At 42.3% G+C, this 23,552-nt stretch overlaps 1 protein-coding gene across 5 annotated transcripts in view; it reads right to left on the reverse strand.

Annotated features, from left to right (window-relative positions):
* Positions 1–3,980: 3,980 nt before the first annotated feature.
* LOC124616047 (protein mono-ADP-ribosyltransferase PARP16) overlaps positions 3,981–23,552 on the reverse strand; it is a 49,039-nt gene continuing 29,467 nt past the window's right edge. The window contains exons 3-6 of one of the 5 annotated variants that reach the window (XM_047144276.1): positions 20,498–20,701; positions 15,718–15,892; positions 15,219–15,378; positions 3,981–4,368 (exon numbers count right to left, since the gene is read on the reverse strand). In XM_047144276.1, the coding sequence (XP_047000232.1) occupies positions 4,206–4,368; positions 15,219–15,378; positions 15,718–15,892; positions 20,498–20,701 (702 nt within the window). In that variant the 3' untranslated portion in view covers positions 3,981–4,205. The remainder of the gene's footprint in view (positions 4,369–15,218; positions 15,379–15,717; positions 15,893–20,497; positions 20,702–23,552) is intronic. The other 4 variants (XM_047144280.1, XM_047144279.1, XM_047144278.1 and 1 more) reach the window with 4 other exon arrangements.

Raw genomic sequence — 23,552 nt, forward strand, 5'->3', positions numbered from 1 at the left:
TGCTACAAACAACATAGTGAACGCATTATTGTGGCCAAGATAGACACGAAGCCCACGCGTACTACAGTAGTACAAGTTTATATGCCAACTAGCTCTGCAGATGATGATGAAATTGATGAAAAGTATGATGAAATAAAAGAAATTATTCAGGTAGTGAAGGGCGACAAAAATTCAATAGTCATGGGTGACTGGAATTCTAGAGTAGGAAAAGGGAGAGAAGGAAACATAGTAGATGAATATGGATTGGGGGGAAGAAATGAAAGAGGAAGCCGTCTGGTAGAATTTTGCACAGATCATAACTTAATCATAGCTAACACTTGGTTCAAGAATCATAAAAGAAGGTTGTATACATGGAAGAATCCTGGAGATACTAGAAGGTATCAGATAGATTATATAATGGTAAGACAGAGATTTAGGAACCATGTTTTAAAATGTAAGACATTTCCAGGGGCAGATGTGGACTCTGACCACAATCTATTGGTTATGAACTGTAGATTAAAACTGAAGAAACTGCAAAAAGGTGGGAATTTAAGGAGATGGGACCTGGATAAACTGACTAAACCAGAGGTTGTACAGAGTTTCAGGGAGAGCATAAGAGAACAATTGACAGCAATGGGGGAAAGAAGTACAGTAGAAGAAGAATGGGTAGCTCTGATGGATGAAGTAGTGAAGGCAGCAGAGGATCAAGTAGGTAAAAAGACGAGGGCTAGTAGAACTCCTTGGGTAACAGAAGAAATATTGAATGTAATTGATGAAAGGAGAAAATATAAAAATGCAGTAAATGAAGCAGGCAAAAAGGAATACAAACGTCTCAAAAATGAGATCGACAGGAAGTGCAAAATGGCTAAGCAGGGATGGCTACAGGACAAATGTAAGGATATAGAGGCTTATCTCACTAGGGGTAAGATAGATACTGCCTACAGGAAAATTAGAGAGACCTTTGGAGAAAAGAGAACCACTTGTATGAATATCAAGAGCTCAGATGGAAACCCAGTTCTAACCAAAGAAGGGAAAGCAGAAAGGTGGAAGGAGTATATAGGGGGTCTATACAAGGGCGATGTACTTGAGGACAATATTATGGAAAGGGAAGAAGATGTAGATGAAGATGAAATGGGAGATACCATACTGCATGAAGAGTTTGACAGAGCACTGAAAGACCTAAGTCGAAATAAGGCCCCAGGAGTAGACAACATTCCATTAGAACTACTGATGGCCTTGGGAGAGCCAGTCCTGACAAAACTCTACCATCTGGTGAGCAAGATGTATGAGACAGACGAAATACTCTCAGACTTAAAGAATAATATAATAATTCCAATCCCAAAGAAAGCAGGTGTTGACAGATGTGAAAATTACCGAACTATCAGTTTAATAAGTCACAGCTGCAAAATACTAACACGAAATCTTTACACATGAATGGAAAAACTGGTAGAAGCCGACCTCGGGGAAGATCAGTTTGGATTCCGTACAAATATTGGAACACGTGAGGCAATACTGACCCTACGACTTATCTTAGAAGAAAGATTAAGGAAAGGCAAACCTACGTTTCTAGCATTTGTAGATTTAGAGAAAGCTTTTGACAATGTTGACTGGAATATTCTCTTTCAAATTCTAAAGGTGGCAGGGGTAAAATACAGGGAGCGAAAGGCTATTTACAATTTGTACAGAAACCAGATGGCAGTTATAAGAGTCGAGGGACATGAAAGGGAAGCAGTGGTTGGGAAAGGAGAGAGACAGGGTCGTAGCCTCTCCCCGATGTTATTCAATCTGTATATTGAGCAAGCAGTAAAGGAAACAAAAGAAAAATTTGGAGTAGGTATTAAAATCCAGGGAGAAGAAATAAAAGCTTTGAGGTTTGCCGATGACATTGTAATTCTGTCAAGAGACAGCAAAGGACTTGGAAGAGCAGCTGAACGGAATGGACAGTGTCTTGAAAGGAGGATATAAGATGAACATCAACAAAAGCAAAACGAGGATAATGGAATGTAGTCGAATTAAGTCGGGTGATGCTGAGGGCATTAGATTAGGAAATGAGACGCTTAAAGTAGTAAAGGAGTTTTGCTATTTGGGGAGCAAAATAACTGATGATGGTCGAAGTAGAGGGGATACAAAATGTAGACTAGCAATGGCAAGGAAAGCGTTTCTGAAGAAGAAAAATTTGTTAACATCGAGTATAGATTTAAGTGTCAGGAAGTCGTTTCTGAAAGTATTTGTATGGAGTGTAGTCATGTATGGAAGTGAAACATGGACAATAAATAGTTTGGACAAGAAGAGAATAGGGACCGATGACCGTTGCAGTCAGGTCCCTTTAACCCCACAAATCAACCAACCAAGAAGAGAATAGAAGCTTTCGAAATGTGGAGTTACACAAGAATGCTGAAGATTAAATGGGTAGATCACATAACTAATGAGGTGGTAATGAATAGAATTGGGAAGAAGAGAAATTTGTGGCACAACTTGACTAGAAGAAGGGATCGGTTGGAAGGACATGTTCTGGGGCATCAAGGGATCACAAATTTAGCATTGGAGGGCGTGTGGAGGGTAAAAACCGTAGAGGGAGACCAAGAGATGAATACACTAAGCAGATTCAGAAGGATGTAGGTTGCAGTAGGTACTGGGAGATGAAGAAACTTGCACAGGATAGGGTAGCATGGAAAGCTGCATCAAACCAGTCTCAGGACTGAAGACCACAACAACAACATTTGGAGCAGAGTATGAAATGGAGCAATCAACACCCTGCAGTTAGATATCACTATGGGGCCAAATCAACAAGTGGCTTTAATGGGATACGGCACACATGAACAAATTTGTGAACGCTCTTCCTCATCAAACTGTGGCTGTTGTCAAGGCCAGGAGCGATGTTATGTGCTACTAGTGAACCCAGCAATTGTTAAATACGTTTGGGAATTAAACGTATGTCCTGATCTTCTTTTCCCCCTCTATCTGTCCATCTTCTCCACACCCGCACTTTGTCTACCTTCTCCTCCTCCTCCTCCTCCTCCTCCTCCTCTCTGTGTCCATCACCCGCTCCCACGAGATCATCTCCTCTTTCCCTCTATGTCCATTCCCCTCCTCTTCCTCTGTGTGTCATCTCCTCTTCCCTCCTCTCTCTGTCCATCTCCCCTTTGCCTCTCTCTATGTCCATTCCTCCCCCCCCCCTCCTGTCCATCCCCTCTTCCTTCCTCTCTCTGATTGTGAGTCTCGTTTATTGTTTTTGCAAATTCATAATCCATACTAGTATTCCAATCATAACTCAACTGAGATACAGAAAATGTTACAATATTTCTGAAATATAAGCAATGAGAGAGAACATACTGGTAGACCCAATCTGTCTGATTGCATGGAATAAACGAAAACCACACAACATCATAGCAGAGCACAGCACAGCATTTTCTTTCTCACAGTATCGCATGTAGGACTAATTTTTGTTAGTCACAAAACATTAGTGCTACTAAAGGAGACTTAACTGGTAAAATAATTCTCAGTTCTTAAAGTTCACTAAAATACTGTACCTGTACTTTCTGTTATCTTGATCCATGCGGGCCATTAGCAAAACATTTAGGTAAAAAAAAAAAGGGAGATGACACCTGAGTCTATGTAGAACTCACCTTGGTTCTAAAACATCACAACAGTACTCAGCTAAATAAATCAATCAGTACTTCATAAAACAATAGTACATAAATGTGCATAAAAACAGTGAAAAATATATAACTCACCTGACATCTAGTGTCATGTTGCAGAAACACCCTGCTCAATGCTGCCACAGAGTTAGTTTAGCTACTGAATTCGACAGAGGGTTAGAAACCAGGATAACACAAGTAATCATTGCAAGAAATGAGAGACACACACACATTAGAGTATTAATCAAAGAAACAATGCATTAAAACATTAAGCACTGTGACTGTACTGAGATCAATATTTTAAAAATTCTCATCAGTGTTAATGTTGTTAAAAAAATATGGGTCAATAATTAGTTAAATGTCTTTCCAGTATGAAAAGTTTGTACTCTTCACTTCACAATATATACATGAATTTATAAAAAACAGAATTTGAAGAATGCCTGCACTCCGACACTCTAGATATTTCAGAGTCACAACATGTAACAATCACAAAGCCTCACTTGAAGTATACACACAAATTGCACTTCACTTATTATATTACACCTTTAATCATAATAAAATACAACTTTTTATGTATATCACAAATATTCAACTCCAATTCCAGTTGGGTCGACGAAATAGTAGTCTCAGGTGCCTCTGAAGAACCTGATTGTTGGAGAGACCAACAGATACGAGGAGGATGCAGTAGCCCATAATAAATGTGAGTAACTTATGATTCTGTACCCATGATGTTATGCCAGTCCAGCCAACCCTGCACATTGTTGAATGTAAATATTACATGTATTGTTCACAAATATACATTACAAGAATAAAATACAACAATTTACAAATTCTACTAAGGGTATGTCAGAAAATCGTCTCATTAAATGCAAATCATTTAAAGAAGTAAGCATGTGAAACTTGTGGAGTGCTGAGAAAGAGTTGGCAGCTGCAAACCAAGACTTGAAATTATAACTATGTATTAATCAATTAATTCATTTTCTAATCTGAAGTGCCTATGATCATAAATTGTATTTTTTATTTTTTGTGTGTTGGAGGAAATAGGTATCATAATGTTACACGAAATGCATGTAAGAAATAGTCAGAGGTATGAGTAATTTATCAATAATTATAAATGAGAACTTCTGCAAAAAGGAGAGTAATATGTCCACCCAGTTGTTGTTACTATTATCTTGTACCGATTTAAAAAAGAAATAATGATGCTCCTCAGAAAAAATGTTTATTAAAATATTGATTGGGGTTGGCTCAGGGCAGAAAATACTCCTGCTCAGAATAAAATAAACAGGTGAGTTGTACATCAGCTAACTACTGACAAGTTGGCACGACCACCATTACAGTAAAACACAAACTGATGGTAACATACCACCTAATGGAATAGCAGTGATCTTAAGGTTGGTTGATTTAAAAGAGGGGGAGGGGTGACCAAACTGCTAGGTCATTGATCCCTCGTTCTGATTAAAACAATTCCAAAAAGGTGGGAGTAAAATAATCAAGACATACAAAACACAGCTGGAAGAAAGGAGAAAACCACAAGAATGACAGAAGGGCAACAAATGCTAAAACGGCCAGAATCGGACAAGAAAACCACAGAGACATGCAAAAAACATGTAGAAGAGATCAAAACAAGAGAATAAAAAGGAGAAGCCAACCACTCTGCAACACAGTAAAACCTCCATCCTAAAAGCACTAGGATGGAGGACACAGAGGGACAAAGGACATGCACTAAAACTTAGATCAAATGATAAAACTGACATAAAACTAAAGCTGCTGTTGAGTCATTGTCACCCAACACCAAAGGTAGGGTGCTGGGAAAGTTAAAAGTCCGCCGCAGAGTGGCTAAAAGTAGGCAGTCCAGCAAGAGGTGGACGACTGTCATTTGTGAGCCACAGTGACACCAAGGTGGGTCCTCGCGACAGAGGAGGTAACCATGCATTAGCCACATATGACCAATGCGGAGCTGGCAGAGGACAACTGATTCCCTGCGAGAGGACTGCATGGAAGACTTCCACACATTCGTAGTCTCCTTAATGACACGCAGTTTGTTGTACGTACTGTTATGCCCATTCTGTCTCCCAAAGCCAAAAAAACCTGCAGAGTATGACAAAACGCATGTCAGTTTCGGAGATACCCATCTCTAGAAGCGATTTCCGCATAGCCCATCTGGCCAACCTGTCAGCAAGTTCGTTGCCTGGAATTCCGACATGTCCTGTGGTCCACACAAACACCACTAAATGACGGGACCGTTCCAGGGCATAGATGGACTCCTGAACGGACACTCCCAAAGGATGGCGAGGGTAGCACTGGTCGACAGCTTGTAGGCTGCTCAAGGAGTCAGTACACAGGAGAAATGACTCAAGGCATGAGTGTATGAGCTCAAGAGCATGAGATATGGCCGCCAGCTCTGCAGTGAAAACACAGCAGCCATATGTGACCATCAGCCATCGAGTCGTCAATGTAAATCACTTCATAACCCTGGTACATGTCAAGAATCGAAAGGAAGTTATAGTGGAGAGCCGCAGGGTTAACGGAGTCCTTAGGGCCATGCAAAAGGTCCAGAAGAATCTGCGGCCTAGGTGTACACCATGGAGGTGTACATGAATGGACCTCGAGAAGAGGTGGTAACGGGAAGGACTCCAGTTCAGACAGAAGAGACTGGACGCGAACCGCAATCATAAGCCCTGACCTGGGCTGCCAATGTGGGAGATGGGAAAAGGAGACGGTAATTTGGATGGGCAGGGCAACTAAGAACGAGTGCAACGTAACTGGTGAGCAGTTGTGCACGCCTAACCTTCAATGGAGGGACTCTGGCCTTCACCAGGACACTGGTCACTGGACTCGTAAAAGCTGCCACCACTAGGCAAATGCCACAGTGGTGCACTGGGTCAAGTAAATGCTATGCTGAGGGCACCACCACTCCGTAAACCAGACTCCCATAGTCAAGGTCTGATTGAACAAGGGCTCAGAAGAGCTGCAGCAGTATAGAGCAATATGCTCCCCAGTTGGTGTTGCTCAGGCAGTGGATGGCATTGAGGTGATGCTAGCACTTTCGCTTCAGCTGACGAAGGTGAGGTAGCCAAGTCAATAGGGCATCAGAAACCAGTCCTAAGAATCATGTCTCCACTACAGTGAGCGAATCGTCATTAAGCTAAAGTTCTGGTTCTGGATGAACAGTGTGACACCAACAGAAATGCATGACACACGACTTCGCGGCTGAAAACTGAAAGCCACAGGATAGAGTCTATGACTGCGCCTTGAGAATGGCTCCTTTTAGGTGCCGCTCAGCAACACCAGTACTGGAGGAGCAGTACGAAATGCAGAAGCCATCTGCATACAGAGAAGGGGAGACCGATGGCCCTACACCTGCTGCCAGACCGTTAATAGCCACAAAAAATAGACACTCAATCAGAACCCTGTAGAACACCATTCTCCTGAATACAGGGGGAACTATGGAAAGTACAGAGCGACAGGAAGTTCTGGATAAAAATCGGAAGCGGGCCCCGGAGACCCCGCTCATACAATGTGGCAAGGATATGATGTCGCCTGGTTGTGTCGTATGCTTTACGTAAGTCAAAAAAGATGGCAACCAGATGTTGGCATCTGGAAAAGGCTGTTCAGATGGCAGACTCAAGGGACACAAGATTATCAGTGGTAGAGCGACCCTGGCGGAAGCCATCCTGACATGGAGCCAGTAGTCCACGTGACTCCAGGACCAACCCAACCGCTGACACACCATAAGTTCCAGCAGCTTGCAAAGAAAGTTGGTGAGGCTGATGGGCCAGTAGCTATCCACATCAAGCAGGTTTTGACCGGGTTTGAGCACCGGAATGATGGTGCTCTCCCGCCATTGTGATGGAAAGATGTCATCGCACCAGATCTTGTTGAAGATGATGAAGAGATGTCGCTTGTAGTCAGACGAGAGATGTTTAATCAGCTGACTGTGCATCTGATCCAGCCCAGGAGCTGTGTCGGGGCAATGTGCAAGGGTGCTGAGGAGCTCCCACTCTGTAAATGGGCGTTATAGGATTCACTGTGGCGTATAGTGAACGAGAGGACTTTCCTTTCCATTCGCCATTTGAGGGTACGAAAGGCTGGAGGGTAGCTCTCCGTCGCAGAGGCTCGAGCACTTCTCAGCAAAGTGCTCGACAATCACGTTTGCATCGGTAGATAACACGCCATTGATCGTAATTCCAAGGACACCTGTTGGGGTCAGGTACCCAAAAAAACGTGTGTGATCTTCGTCCAGAATTGGGAAGGTGACGTATGGCACCCAATGGTCGAGATGTATCTCTACCAACACTTCTGTTTCCATCATTTTATAAGCTGGCGAACACGGGCACAGAGCTGCTTAAAGGCTATTAACTGCTCCACAGAAGGATGCCGCTTATGTCGCAGTACAGCTCACCAACGCTCTAATTGTCTCAGCGACTTCCGGCGCCCACCAAGGGACTGTCTTTCGCCAAGGGCACCCTAAAGAACAAGAGATCGCATTTTCCGCAGCAGAAACAATTGTTGTAGTGACCTGCTCAACATCAATGGCACCATGCAGGGGAGATTCAGCGGTGACAGCAGAGGTGAAGGCTTCCCAGTCTGCTTTGTTTAAAGCCCATCTGGGTAGGTGTCCATGGGCATGGTGCCAGGGGAGTGACAGAAAGATGGGGAAGTTGTCACTACCACACAGATCGTCATGTGCTCTCCAGTAGATAAATGGGAGAAGGCCAGGACTGCAAACCGAGAGATCAATGGCCAAATATGTGCCATGTGCCACACTGAAATGTGTGGGGGGCACCTGTATTTAACTCGACCTCTGCCACCCCTTGTCCAGTAAGCATGGTGCCACCCCACAGGGGTTATGGGTGTTAAAATCTCTTAATATTAGGAAAGGTTTAGGGAGTTGATCAATCAGTGCAGCCAATTCGTTCAAGGGTACTGCACCATCTGGAGGAAGATATACATTGCAGACAGTTATTTCCTGCATCGTCCTTATCCTGACAGCTACAGCTTCAAGAGGGGTTTGAAGGGGCACAGGTTCACAACACACTGAGTTCAGGACATAGATGCAAACTCCACCTGACACTCTATTATAGTTGCTACGGTTCCTATAATATCCCTTATAGCCACGGAGGACAGTGGTGCGCATTGCCAGGAACCAGTTTTCCTGGAGGGCAATGCACAAAGCAGGTGTAAAGCTTAACAGTTGCCGTAGCTCAGCCAGGTGGTGGAAGAAACTGCCGCAATTTCAGTGGAGGATTATGTGATCGTGAGACTGGGAACCTCAGGGTCACCTGCTGCCATCAGATGAGTACCTGTGCGATTGTCATCCACTCTGTCTGAGGGCCTCATCCTCAGACACAGAGCTTGTAGGTAGTGGTGGTGTGTGTGCGCGCCACTGCAGCGCCTTGGTTCTGTGGGGTCTTTTTCTTTTTAGGTTTCTCTCACTGCTCCTTAGGTTTGTCTGCCTGAGAGGGCTTCATTGATTCAGTCTCGAGGACTGAGGAGGACCATGAAGCCCTACCTGTGGTTGCTTCAGGCACTGGCGGTTGTCAGCTTTGCCTCTGGTAGAAACCTGGGAAGGGAGTGACCCAAGGGATCCCTTTCTGGTGAGAGAAGCCGAAGACTTACATTTCTCCGACTGAGAAATGGGGACAGATGTCCCCGATGGTTGGGGTGGGAGGGGGGGGGGGGGGGGGGGGGGCAGGTGGAGTCTGACGGCTCAGAGCCAACTGTATGCGGCGGAATGGAAGATGGTAGAACCGCTAACGTAGTGGCAGCGTAGGTTGATGTCATATGCACAGGATGCCTCCCATATTTTCTCTTAGCCTTAGTGTAGGTCAGTCGGTCCAGGGTCTTGTATTCCATTATTTTTCTTTCTTTCTTGAGAATCCTGCAGTCTGGGGAGCTAGGCAAATGGTGCTCTCTACAGTTGACACAGTGGGGCACAGGGAGTATTGGAATGTGACAGATGTCCACAATCCCGACAGGTAATGCTGGAAGTACAGCGGGAAGACATATGACCAAACTTCCATCACTTGAAGTACCACATCGGAGGAGGGATATATGGCTTTACGTCACAGTGGTAGACCATCATGTTGACCTTCTCGGGTAACATGTCGCCCTCGAAGTTCAAGATGAAGGCACCGGTGGAAACTTGATTATCCCTTGGACCCCGGTGGAAGCGTCAGACAAAATGGACACCTTGCACTCTAAATTGGTGTGCAGCTCATCATCAAGACTGCAAAAGGAGGTCCCAGTGAAATACGACACCCTGGACCATATTTAAGCTCTTATGGGGCATGATGGAAACAGAAACATCCCTCAGTTTGTCACAGACAAGGAGTGCCCATGACTGGCCAGAGGATGCTGTTTTGATCAAGACCAACCCCGACCGAATTTTGGACAAGACCCCCACCTCCCCAAATTTGTCCTCTAAACGCTCCACAAAAAACTGAGGTTTCATTGACAAGAAAGAGTCCCCATCAACTCTCTTACATACGACGTACCGCGGTGAATAAGCTTCACTGCCGTTCTTAGCCTGGCGTTCCTCCCATGGTATGGCCAGGAGGGGAGGGGGGGGGGAGGGGGGGGGACAACTTGGGGTTGTATTTCTTAGCATTGAAGTTAGACCTTGACCACTTAGAGACTGCTGGTGTTTCACCACCAGCAAGAGATGACGTGCTATGCTTCATGGCGTGTCATCGCCCTGATGCCACCCACTCCAACCAGGGGCCAACCCCACGGGTGCCACCCAGGCGCAGCAAAGCCCACCTGGCAGGATGGCCATTGCTGGGAGTCCCGATGCCCCAGGATGACGCGCATCTACTCCTTGGCGTATGTGCATCACATAAAGGCCGTAACGTGTTAAGACTCCTTTTAGTCACCTATTACGACAGGCAGGAATACCTCGGGCCTATTCTAAACTGCAGACCCGAAGGGGGGGAGCAGTGATCTTAAAATACTGGATGAGATAGGAAATGGTGAGAGGTGACAAAACTGATGGTGAAATTATAAAAGGTAGTGTTTCATTGCATTTGTTCTGGAGAACAAACAACAATTATATAACATACAGTCAGTGCTATGAAGAAGAATGTTTACTGAACTGAAGTACCTTTTGCAGCATACAATTCTTCTTGTTCTGCTGCTGTGTATTTTTTAATTTCAACACTACATCATCTTTATTGGATGCAGTTAATTATTTATTTAAACAACTGAAGAAATATACCATATTTGGTGAGATTAGCTCGGCTTGATTAAAATCATCATTTGTGGAATGCAAGGCATCAAATGACTACCAAAATAATACAGGGCTATTACAAATGATTGAAGCGATTTCATAAATTCACTGTAGCTCCATTCATTGACATATGGTCACGACACACTACAGATACGTAGAAAAACTCAAAGTTTTGTTCGGCTGAAGCTGCACTTCAGGTTTCTGCCGCCAAAGCGCTCGAGAGCATAGTGAGACAAAATGGCGACAGGAGCCGAGAAAGCGTATGTCGTGCTTGAAATGCACTCACATCAGTCAGTCATAACAGTGCAACGACACTTGAGGACGAAGTTCAACAAAGATCCACAAACTGCTAACTCCATTCGGCGATGGTACGTGCAGTTTAAAGCTTCTGGATGCCTCTGTAAGGTGAAACCAACAGGTCGGCCTGCAGTGAGCGAAGAAACGGTTGAACGCGTGCGGGCAAGTTTCACGCATAGCCCGCAGAAGTCGACGAATAAAGCAAGCAGGGAGCTAAACGTACCACAGCCGACGGTTTGGAAAATCTTACGGAAAAGGCTAAAGCAGAAGCCTTACCGTTTACAATTGCTACAAGCCCTGACACCCGATGACAAAGTCAAACGCTTTGAATTTTCGGCGTGGTTGCAACAGCTCATGGAAGAGGATGCATTCAGTGCGAAACTTGTTTTCAGTGATGAAGCAACATTTTTTCTTAATGGTGAAGTGAACAGACACAATGTGCGAATCTGGGCGGTAGAGAATCCTCACGCATTCGTACAGCAAATTCGCAATTCACCAAAAGTTAACATGTTTTGTGCAATCTCACGGTTTAAAGTTTACGGCCCCTTTTTCTTCTGCGAAAAAAACGTTACAGGACACGTGTATCTGGACATACTGGAAAACTGGCTCATGCCACAACTGGAGACCGACAGTGCCGACTTCACCTTTCAGCAGCATGGTGCTCCAGCGCACTTCCATCATGATGTTCGGCATTTCCTAAACAGGAGATTGGAAAACCGATGGATCGGTCATGGTGGAGATCATGATCAGCAATTCATGTCATGGCCTCCACGCTCTCCAGACTTAACCCCATGTGATTTCTTTCTGTGGGGTTATGTGAAAGATTCAGTGTTTACACCTCCTCTACCAAGAAACGTGCCAGAACTGCGAGCTCGCATCAATGATGCTTTTGAACTCATTGATGGGGACATGCTGCGCCGAGTGTGGGAGGAACTTGATTATCGGCTTGTCTGCGGAATCACTAAAGGGGCACATATCGAACATTTGTGAATGCCTAAAAAAACTTTTTGAGTTTTTGTATGTGTGTGCAAAGCATTGTGAAAATATCTCAAATAATAAAGTTATTGTAGAGCTGTGAAATCGCTTCAATCATTTGTAATAACCCTGTATTTAATGATCAAGGAGCTTGCCACAAACAGAGGTGATAATTTCTATCACTTAAACAATGGACATGACAGTTACACCAGCTGAATTTTGTATAGATGGAAAGATACACTGATTGATAGAATTTCAGATTTTCAATTTGACTTCTATGATATTGTACTAAGAAATCACGTGACCCTACTTCTATTGGAACATGTTCTATTGCAACATGTTACATCAATGATGTGACGACTGGAACAGTAGTTATTGGGTGGATCCATATGATGGGTTGACATCTGTATTTTTCACAATGATATTTCATTAGCTAAGTGAGTAGGTGATACAACATTACTTTGAACAGATGGCAACCAGTTTGAAGAGCGTATTTATTATTCAGGGCACAACAATGGGTAGTTAAAGGTAAAGCACTGGATGTGATTCAGTTGTTCCAGAACATGGTTGTACTTCATAATAAAGGCAATGGTTGTTATGGACTGATTAACAAGTGTATACAAAACATTTGGAGCATGCAGCCTGTCGTCCATTTATAAAAAGCAGTGCTTGTATGTAAAGGCCCCTTCATGATCTTCAACATAATGGTAAGAGGACTCGTCAGCATTGCAGATATGTCAACAGATGGCACACCATATGATAGGGACTTTTTCCTAAGGAAAACTAAGTAACACACTGGTGTTGCATATTGGTGTATGTCTGTTTCTTTCATACTTTAACTATGTTCTCATAATAACATCTTTCATAAAAACTAATCACCTAAGTGGCAGTGGAAGAGTAGCTTGCAAAAGCCACTAACTTGCTCTCTGTCAGAAAATGTTGTGTACCAAACCTGACACAAAATAAACAAGAGTGACATTGCAAATGTATGTGCTTACCAAATATGTTCAAAGCTAGAATCCTTTGAGTCCACACACATTTGCATTTGTTCCTCCCACAGCTCAAAGGCATTTCTGCATTGAGTTTACCATTAGGTTGTGTAGTGGGTCTGCTGCTGACTCCTTCCAGTAAAGCACAAGAACACACCTGCCACTGAGTTAATCCATATGGGCAAACTCTGCTACCACATAAATACGCAGTTCACAATTTAAGAACACACATACCGTATTTACTCGAATCCAAGCCGCACTTTTTTTCGGTTTTTGTAATCCAAAAAACCGCCTGCAGCTTAGAATCGAGTGCAACGGAAGCGGAAGTTCTGAAAAATGTTGGTAGGTCCCCCCACAACTAACTTCTGCCGTTGAATATATGTAGCACTACACAGGCATGCTTTGTAGGCACAAAGATAAATACTGGCGCCAAAACCTCTGCGTCAGTAAATAAATTTTTTAAAAAAGGTGGAAGACGAGCTTTTTTTTCTCCGCCCCGAGTTTCGACCACTGCATTTTCATACATTATCCAACGAAGCAAATACAAATTCCGTATTGTTCGTCTTCGAATGTAGCAGAATTTCAACGTAATACGGAAATCCGACTGACAAGACTGTTACGGATGTTTGTCAATATGGCCAACTCTACGTTCTGAATTTTTTCCTACCTGTGAGAAGAGATGGTTGCTAATAGGAACCTGATGAAATATGAATCACATGCAGCATTCTCTTCACCATAAGAATAATACAAATATAAACATTTTGCCATATATTCTTTCATGTTTGCTGCAAACTCATTTAAATCCTGTCTACCTAATAAACTACGAAACTAGAGTGAGACAACAGCAAATGCGGAAGAATATACATATCATGTCATGTTTATATTCGTATTATTCTTATGCCTAATAGTGATACAGTCAGAAACGAAGCACGGCAACGGACTAGATTTTGAAATCCAAGATGACTCTAATTTCTGTGCAGAATTTAATGTACTAAAGAAACGGCTGCAAAGATTTTCAAACGGAGAAAAATTTTCGCCTAACTCTCGTTCAGAGCATGTTCTATCATGTGCAGTCTATTATTTGGTTCTTGTTGATCATTATCAAATAAAGCAGCAGTGTAAAGCAAAATAAGCAATTGATTCAAACCAGATGAAGCATGTGAAAAAAGAAGCGTTCCCCTATGAATACGGACGGAGCGCCTGACGCATAGCAATGGCTACCTGGTAAAGCTTAACTGCAAAGCTTACGATTCAAACCAAACTACTGTAGCTGTATCGTCATTCATTCGACCTAAATTGTGTCTCATATTACAATGGACCAACTTTGTTTCGATTTGGAGGTGCAGCCTAAAACTTTTCTCTCCCCTCGAATTTCGAGTCTCAAATTTCACGTGCGGCTTAGATTCGGGAATTTTTTTTCCCTTTATTTTGAGTCTCATTTTTCAGGTGCAGCTTAGATTCGAGTGCGGCTTAGATCTGAGTAAATACAGTACACTAATATACCATAGCCTGTAGTGCCCTAGTAATACTAAGCATTCTTGTTTGTTTTTGTAGGATATAACATGAGCGGATGCTGTTGTCAGCATCTTTTAGAGTGCATTATTCAGTGCTATATTACACTAACTTTGACTGTCATAGAAAATCCCAGAACCTCTGAACTGTGTGTACTCTTAAAAGCAACTGTAACCCCTAGGAATTCTTAAGCCTCAAAGATGTGTGCTCCACTTATAAAATTACTAGAGCAGTATTTCTACAGTGGAATGGTTGCATACATGCTGCAAACATCAAGGCCACTTCTTTGCGAGAGATACCTCCTGTTTCCTCTATTTGCCAAGTTTACTCAGTGTATCTCAACTATGACACCCATTCAAAACTAGTTTAATTTGATCACTTCATGAATGGAGCTTTTTCTCAGTGTCAGGCACTTAACTACATGATTATTTTGGGCATGTAGTAATGGTTTATTCCTCTGTGTTACTGTATGCCATATATAGACTGTTTCGCTATTTCCAGCGATTTTTTCATATAATCTCAATTTTCAGGAACATACAGTAGAATAATGCCAACAAATATAACAATTCTACACAGTTAAATCTCACATATACTACCTACCTTTCTGGTGACACTTGTGGTTTATTGTACACCAGTAAGTAACGCACTCTGACGAGGTCACTGTTTGTCACCAATATATATTTTTCAGGCACTTCTCCACCAATGCTATCGGGTGGTGCCTTTTGTTTTTTGCGAGAAGGTGCTGCTGCTGCTGCTGCAACAATAAAAGATCAAGGTCAAAAAATGAGCTCATTAAATCAATAACACTGTATACATAAGTTTTTGGATATTTCTTGTCAACATGTTGGTTAAATTATGTGACAATAAATTATTTTTAAATTTAAAGAAAATGGTAAATGTATCAATCACATTGCTTGTACAACTACCTACCACTTATAACTGTTCTGGAGGAGAGGTGAAAATATCTGGATGCTATAGTTAATAAGCGTCATTGGACGTAGCTTATAATTCAATATTTCATTTACAGATTACAATGTATTATTCTTAAACATAATGCTATGCATATAGACATATACCAACACCTGTCAGTTTAACGTACATTTATTGACTGGCCGTGGATAATGTACATCAGGATGGTCAATAGCTTCACAAAGAGCTACAATACTCAGAGATGGCCCTAGTATACTCTTTCCCCACCCGTAGCCGGTTGGACTGTATGGAAGGCTCATTGACATTTCAGTAGACAGATAAATTCCAGAACCAAACAGCGAGTTCTGCAACAAGAAAACGCTGGTTTTAATTATGTGGAAACTTATTTCAATTTAACAGCATGAACTGTAGCAAGAAAGCACAACAGTACCAACCTTATTTAACTGTTGGTGGCAAACGTTGAAGCATTAGCTACATTTTACAAATATCTGACACACAATAAGTATAGGTTTTGAATCATGAGAATAAGGTAGGTGAAATCATTATTTAATTCTCATTGTTTTCTATAATCTACAATGACATTTTTAATCTATGCTAATTTTCAGAAAATTTATAGGAATTTTTTCTTGCATGAAAACTCATAGGCTCTGACAAATGTTTTGGTAAAACAGCCTCCAAGTGTTACATCATCTGGCTTTACACTTTATTTCAGTTGGACAAATGCTGTTATCTTCTAACAATAACAATGACTACAGTCTTAAACAAAATGAGTAATTTATTGTTAACAAGACAGTAGCTGAGCAAATGCTGAGAAATTATGACAGTGTACATGACAACATACCATAACAAATGTCTTAAAGAACAAATATCTTAGAAGTGAAACTGCTCTTGGCTTATACATAGTGTAATGAGCAGCAGTGCTGCTTTGCTAACTTTCTACTGGTCTGTACAGACTTACATTTTTCTTCTAATATTGTCCTGAAGTCAAAGTGCAACTTTTTCGCATCTACAGTTAATATGGCAGTTCTTACACAGGGACAAAGAGGTGCATATCTCCAAATTTTCAAACTCAATACCATTTTCCACTAAATCAATACTTACCTGCCAATGTTTTCACTACTTGTTCCATACACGCATGGAACACGTATTAATCAGAATGTGACAGTGTAACCAACCTAATTATTGCAGCAAGAAAATGTGTACATGTTTAATTTTTTTAACTTCCAAATAAACATTAATAATCCAGCTCTGAATTAAAATGGTACTCAATGGGACATGAAAAAAATCAGGAAAGCATAAATCAAGTATGCTCCTTTTGTCAGAATTCGCCTTTACTACTACTACTACTACTACTACTACTACTACTACTACTTGTATAATGACAGGTTTTCTAAACTATGGTTCTGCAGAAAACTGCCGAAAGAAAGCTGAGCTCCCGATCGATCCAGCTGTATATGTTACAATCTGTGACCAATCTTCGTAGCATATTATGCTGTTAAGGGTGGAGATTGCTGCTGGTCTGAAGGCATTGGCTTTTATCACACACTTTCCAGTATATCATTAAATGTGAACTGAACCAAAATAGTGACTTGTCAGTTCTCTACCTCAAAAACCACCAACCTCTCACAGCTTTTAGCATCAACTGAAATGCTGCATTTCGAAGACTTCTATGAAATGACTGAATACTGATAGGTAGTAAAAGTAAAATGTAGCAATGCTGACAAAGTAATTTCTATCAGTAGAGCAGTTACATCTGTGTAGCTCCATTACTTCTGACTTTCATTGAAAGCTCAAATTTTCACTGATAATTACAAGTGCTCCTGTGGACTGATAAACAGAAAATGTAATTTTATATGAAACTTGAAGAAGGAAGGTACTTTGATAGTTATTTAAATCCATTTTGTAATCTTTTATGAATAGCGGGTGAACGAGTGCACATTTCCAGACTTCGGGAAGTTTTCTGTCAAACAATTCTGTCATGATTTGTGTGAGTTCTCTAACAGAATTTGGTTTCAAGTCTATAGACACTTGAGAGTTCCCGTACAGTGTAAATAACACTAAAAAATTTCTAAGTTCTGAGCACTGATGCTCAAAATAAATCAATGTTCAGCAGACAGAGAACAAACACAATTCCCAGTTGCTTCTTATACCACAAAAGAGCAGTCCAATGAAAACTGAACACCAATCACAAGTGGGCCATGGAATGATTCCAAGCAAAAGTAACCACCACAGTGTTACGACATTTATGCCACTGGGAGATGAGATGATCAATTCCTGCTTTACAGAATGCTGTCAGCCACTGACAGATCCACTACCAAACCCACCCTTGGATTTCCTTGTCGCACTGAAACCAAAATCCATGCATGTCTTTCTTGAGGTCATCAAACATGTTAAATTTCCAAGGTGAAAGATCCGGGCTGTAGGGAGGATGCTGTAGTGTTTCCCAACCAAATAGTCTTCATTTGATTGGAAGTGCGGGGGGCAGGAATTATTGCGACTTCCTCCTCCGACTGCAGAGGACCTCTGCTCATCGAGTTCAATCATGGAGTCACAACCAATGTGCAGTGCTCTGAAGACACTTTGCACGAACTGTGACACACCATAAAGTCAAAACTCCCACGAATGCTGACATACAGAATCACCCTGTTGATTCATATCACCCGTCCCCACACTACCAATCAGATGAAGTCTATGCTTTAGCGATTTGGTTGTGAAGCACTGCAACATCCTCTGCACAGCCTGAATCTTTCACTATGTAATTTTCGCATCTTCAGCAACTTAAAAGAAAGACATGTGGCCAATGGTTTCAGTCAGTCAAAGACGTGCAAGAGTGGGCGGGGTTGTGGTTCTGTCAGCGGTCGACCACGTTCTACAAAACAGGAACTGATCATCTTGTCTCCCAGTGGGATAAATGTCTTAACACATATGGAGATTACTTTTCGGTGGAATCATTCCATGATCCTGTTGCTGTCAGTGTTCGGTTTTCATCTGACTGCCCACCTTTCTTTCTATAACAGCTCACACAAAGTAATCCCCTGAGTGGGTAGCAAATAACTAATTTTGGGGATAAGAGTTTTTCTTACATTGTGTACTGCATCAGTTTGGTTTGGTTTCTTCAGTTTTCCTTCTAAACGTACAGACGTCCAAGTCTTTTCTGGTTTAGTCGTTTTTTTGCATTATCTCTTTTGTAAATTTTTTTTTATAGCACAAAGTTATTACATTTTTGCTTCAATAGTCATGGGTCTGTTAAATGTGGTATGCCCTTACCTTCCTCAGAACTGACTTACCCAGCCAGTCTGGGGGCCTACAGTTCAAAGTAGACTCTGAACCATGATGCAACTAAGCAATTTACAGATTAACAAACACGGTTAGATGTGAAAGAACTGATAATTGACAGATAAAAAATTCTTGGTCAGTGGAGGGGTTAAGAGACTGAACAGAGAAGTCATCAGTGCCTAAGCCAAGAGATAGATCTCTGGAGGGAGTTATGTCTTGAAATTTGATCAAATTACGAACGTATGTGGGAGTGGTAAAATTGAGGCACTGGAAGCAATATTGATGCCAGAGCTGGGAAATAAATAAAGGACGTAAAAGTATATGGGACAGTCTAGTATGCAGGTTAGAACTGACATGGGCTCCTCTAGGAGCTATACCCACATCTGACCCCTGCCAACCCAATTAAGGGCTAAGACAGTTACAAAGTAAAGAATGCCTTCTAACTGGGAGGATATGTTACAGCCAAAGAGAGAAAGCCAAAAACGATGTAATGAGCATCAGTTGTACTGACAATAATAAAATAAGGTGAGAAAAATAATCACATCAGTAGATGCGTGAGTGAGGACAACATGTGGCAACTCAGCACGCTGGACACCACCCCCCTCACAGCTGTCCCACCAGCGATCTGTTACAGCCAACATGTTAAAGATGGGAACAGCACTCACTATTTTCGAGGAAGTATAAAAACCTATGCACCTGTGGGGTGGGTGGCGTATTGTGGGAAAACACATTATAGTAGGTTAGGCAGACCTCCAACCTAGGGCCTTTACATGCACTTCAACTGGAACACAGACCTGAGAGCAGATGTCAGTGGGTTGATGCTCCTTGTACGCAAAATGAATCCGATAAGTTAGATGATTAGGAAATTTTTGCATAGTGACTGCATAAGTGAGCAAGAGTTCCTACCACTAGGAATGAAGAGGGAAGATCCCTGCTTCAGCAAGGAGACTGCCAACGGGACTGGTCAGGAAGACACCAGTGTCCAGTCATATTTTACAACAATGGACTGGGTCCAACAGTTTCATGGCTGAAGGTCTCACTGAGCCATAAATCTGGCAACCACAGTCCAACTGGAATGAGACCAGAGCCCAGTAAATATGGACAAGAGTAGCACAATCTGCATCCTAAGAATTGTATGCAATGAAGCAGAAACCATTAAGCTTTCACATGCATGTAACGTTTACTTGATGAATACAGAGCAGCCATGCCAGCTTTTTTTCAAAGAAGAGTCTCAAAAATCAGGACTGTGAAACAACATCCAAGCACTTGGTACCCAAGTACAGTTCTGGATCCAGATAGATGATGGTACCACAACAGAAATGCACAACGCGTTTTTGCAGGAGAGACTTGGAAGCCACACTTATTATTAAATTGTTTATATGTTTATCTCTATGCTCAACATTTTACATTATCTTAATGATTCCTTCTTTAATTGTCCAGTATGATCCAGGCTGGTTACAGTTTCATTACAAGCGTATAAAAGCAATTCAGCTTAATGGTTGAAAGTTTATTTGTAAATATGGATTATGTAGTACGTATACCACCCAAAACTGACTGGCAATGCTTCCTGTGCTAAGGTATTCCTTGTGATATGAAACAAAAGTTATAAACACATTTTAAAAAAATAAACTGCAGTACAAAAGAGGTCATTAAACAAATGTCACAAAACAGACCTTATTTAATAACTGTTGCAAGCCATACTGAACAATGGAGTAGAAATTCTCAAGTCGGCTGCCATGAAAGGCAAACAATGTTTTCCTCCCTGCTGACAGGTCGGACCAAGCTTCTCTTGCTGCTTCACTCAAGGTGACAGAGAAAATATGAGCAGGTGGTTCATATGGTATATCACACTTCACCAGTGATAATACTGAAGAAAACTGTAAATAATAGAAAATGTCTTACTCGTCATCTATGCAATATAAATAATAGAAAACTTCTTACTCATAGTACATGCAATACACTTACAAAACTTTCTTTAAAGCTACATAATAAAGTGGAATAAATAACAAATATAAAGGCTATTGTTGACCTTTCGCACTTAAACTACTTTCCAAGTATAAGTAATGCATTCTCACTTCTCACATACTGTATATGCAATGCCAAGGTGGGGGGGGGGGAGGGGGGGGTTGTCCTTTGAATATATTCACATTTTGATATTTATTTTCACATTAAGCAACAATTTCTCAAAATTACATCTTACTACAATTATTGTATTACCATCAACTACAATATTTTAAGGTATATTATTTAAAATGTTTATACTGCCAGTGCAATGACATTAATGCAATTTCAAGGTAGAGCCTGTCTGATTTAACAATATAGACACTAATTTGATCCAAATCTTTTTACTGTCTTTCTTAGCTAAAAGTTTGTGCTCATAATCCCACTGCACATGGATAATTTTGTTTCATAAATACGAATGTTGGGTCTGGAATTAGGCAGTGCAAAGTTACAGTAAAATGAGGAAATTTTAGCGTAAGAAGATTATTCAGAACTACCTGCTAATCACATTATCGCTTAGTGCAAGATTATCTCCTTTGAAATATGCTATTGGGAAACTACAAATTTCTGTGAACATATGCAGCAATCCACATGTTACTACACTTTGCTGCCACTAACGCGACACATATCACACAATTTAAGTAGCATGCCATTTGGATGCCCCAGGTCCAGTGTCTCAATTGCCTGCAGCCGAGAGCCAGTGGCCCCAGGTGGGCAAATGCACTTTATATTGCTGTGCACCAGCTCTGGCTGACAGTCTGTACCTGTCACCAGTCTGTAAGTATCAACAAGCCTGCATTCATCACTCACCTCTATGTATCTGTATTTAGTCATCTCTTGCCTGTACCTGTTCCGTACACTGTCACTCGTTGACCTGATAACCATTAAATTGTCACTCCACGGCCTAATAAACTGTGGATTTGATCTAGTTGCATTTTTCATTGTGTTCCGAAGTCACATCACAAGTGGCAGCAAGTCAAGCTTTGGTCCTTTCCTGTGCTCCACTTAGAAACTTGTGCGAGCACAACTTTGGTGACTGTTTTTTCCTGTGCTTCTACAACAAAAGCAACTACATATGGCTGCCTTTGACCACTTCATGGCTACACTGACAGTACAGATTCCACTGTTTTTCAGTGCACAATCACAGTCTTCCTCCATCTGACGACAATTCTACAAATTGGCAAGTCTCTACCACAGATTGGAAAGTCTCTGCCACATGACTCTGCCTCCACTTCCATCACATTTCAGGTTTGGCAAGCTTCTGCCTACAGCTCCACCAACACTTTGTCGTCTTTCGAGTAATGGACATGGACACTGGTAGCATTTTGTTTTTGTTATGGCCTCCTTTTCAGGTATGACCTGCTCCTGCTCCTGCTCCTGCTCCTCTGTTATGTTCATTGGCTTCCTTTTCAGTACCAGGCCTTCCTCTCTTCATTGTAGTAGACCGTTTCAGGATACGGCCTTCCTCTCTTAGTTGTTCTGTTCAGAGGCCTCCTTTTCAGGACCAGGTCTCCATCTCTTCATTCATTAGCCCCCTTTTCAAGACTGGCTATGCTCTTCCCTGTAGTCATACTGAGCCTGCAGTATTCTTCTCATTGCTCAGGCACCCTGACTTTTTCCAAGTTACACACTCCACTGCATCAGTCCCAGTGTCCTTTTCTTTCACGAACCCCATCACATCCAATGATCTCACCAGGTTTCAGGGATGCAATGCCCTACCTCACGCCCAACAAAGTCATTCGTCAGTGCATTCCTTCTTGTTGGGATTCGTCCTTGACTGCCGTTTTCTGCAATGTCCAATCAAAGCGGTGAGGGATGGCATGGTCGCTTTTCGTGGAACACATCGGATTGGCACAACAAGCCTGCCAGGTGAAGAGGAAACTGCTGCAATCCCAGCCAGGAAACCTTGCTGCAATGGACAACTCCACCGTCAACAATGACGAAGACAGCACCACGGACACTTCCCTCTTGCGTTGTAAAATATGAGAGAGCTGCTTCACTCTTCAACTCACAACCACATGCTTGGCTGGGCTCCCTATCATTGGGTCCCATCAAACACTGTCTGACAAGCTACACTAAATAATATTTTCCTATTCTTGGTTGTGGCCTGCCACAATCCACAACTGGCACCACAAACAGTACCTTGTGACAGTATCCTTATCACTTTTGTTGAACATTTTTCAGGCATTTGTTGGTTGTTTGATGCCCTCCATTCTTCCTTATCTTATTTACTGTTTGTCTACTGTAGTAGATGCAACTTTCGCGGCGCTGTCATACATTTTTTTGGTCGAAGGCTTCCCTTGTACAGTGATTTTTTGGCTCATTTTCTTTTACGATTCTTGCTTCCACCACAACATCCAATGCCCTCACAGTTCCCTACGGCAGCACATCGCCCCAGCTGTGCCCGCCCACCTTCCTGCCAGTGAATCACCCTCGTGCAGACAACACAGTAAGGCCTCTCAATGCCTCTTCCAATGACACGGGCACCTCCTATTCTGCTGCAGGCACCTCCTGCAGTTACACGGCTGCCCCCTCACCAGCTGCAGGGCCTCCTGCACAGACACAGTCGTCACCTCTCACCCCAATGTAGATGATTTATGCAATGATGCGGGTACCTCCAGGTAACTCCGCCACCACCCCAGACACCTCCTACACTGCCACATGCACCTCCTGCTCCTCCGCAGGTGCCATCTGCACCTAAGTGGCCACCTCTTACCCTACAGAGGC

This window comes from Schistocerca americana, chromosome 5, assembly GCF_021461395.2.
Source record: "Schistocerca americana isolate TAMUIC-IGC-003095 chromosome 5, iqSchAmer2.1, whole genome shotgun sequence".
Taxonomy (NCBI): Eukaryota; Metazoa; Arthropoda; class Insecta; order Orthoptera; family Acrididae; genus Schistocerca; species Schistocerca americana.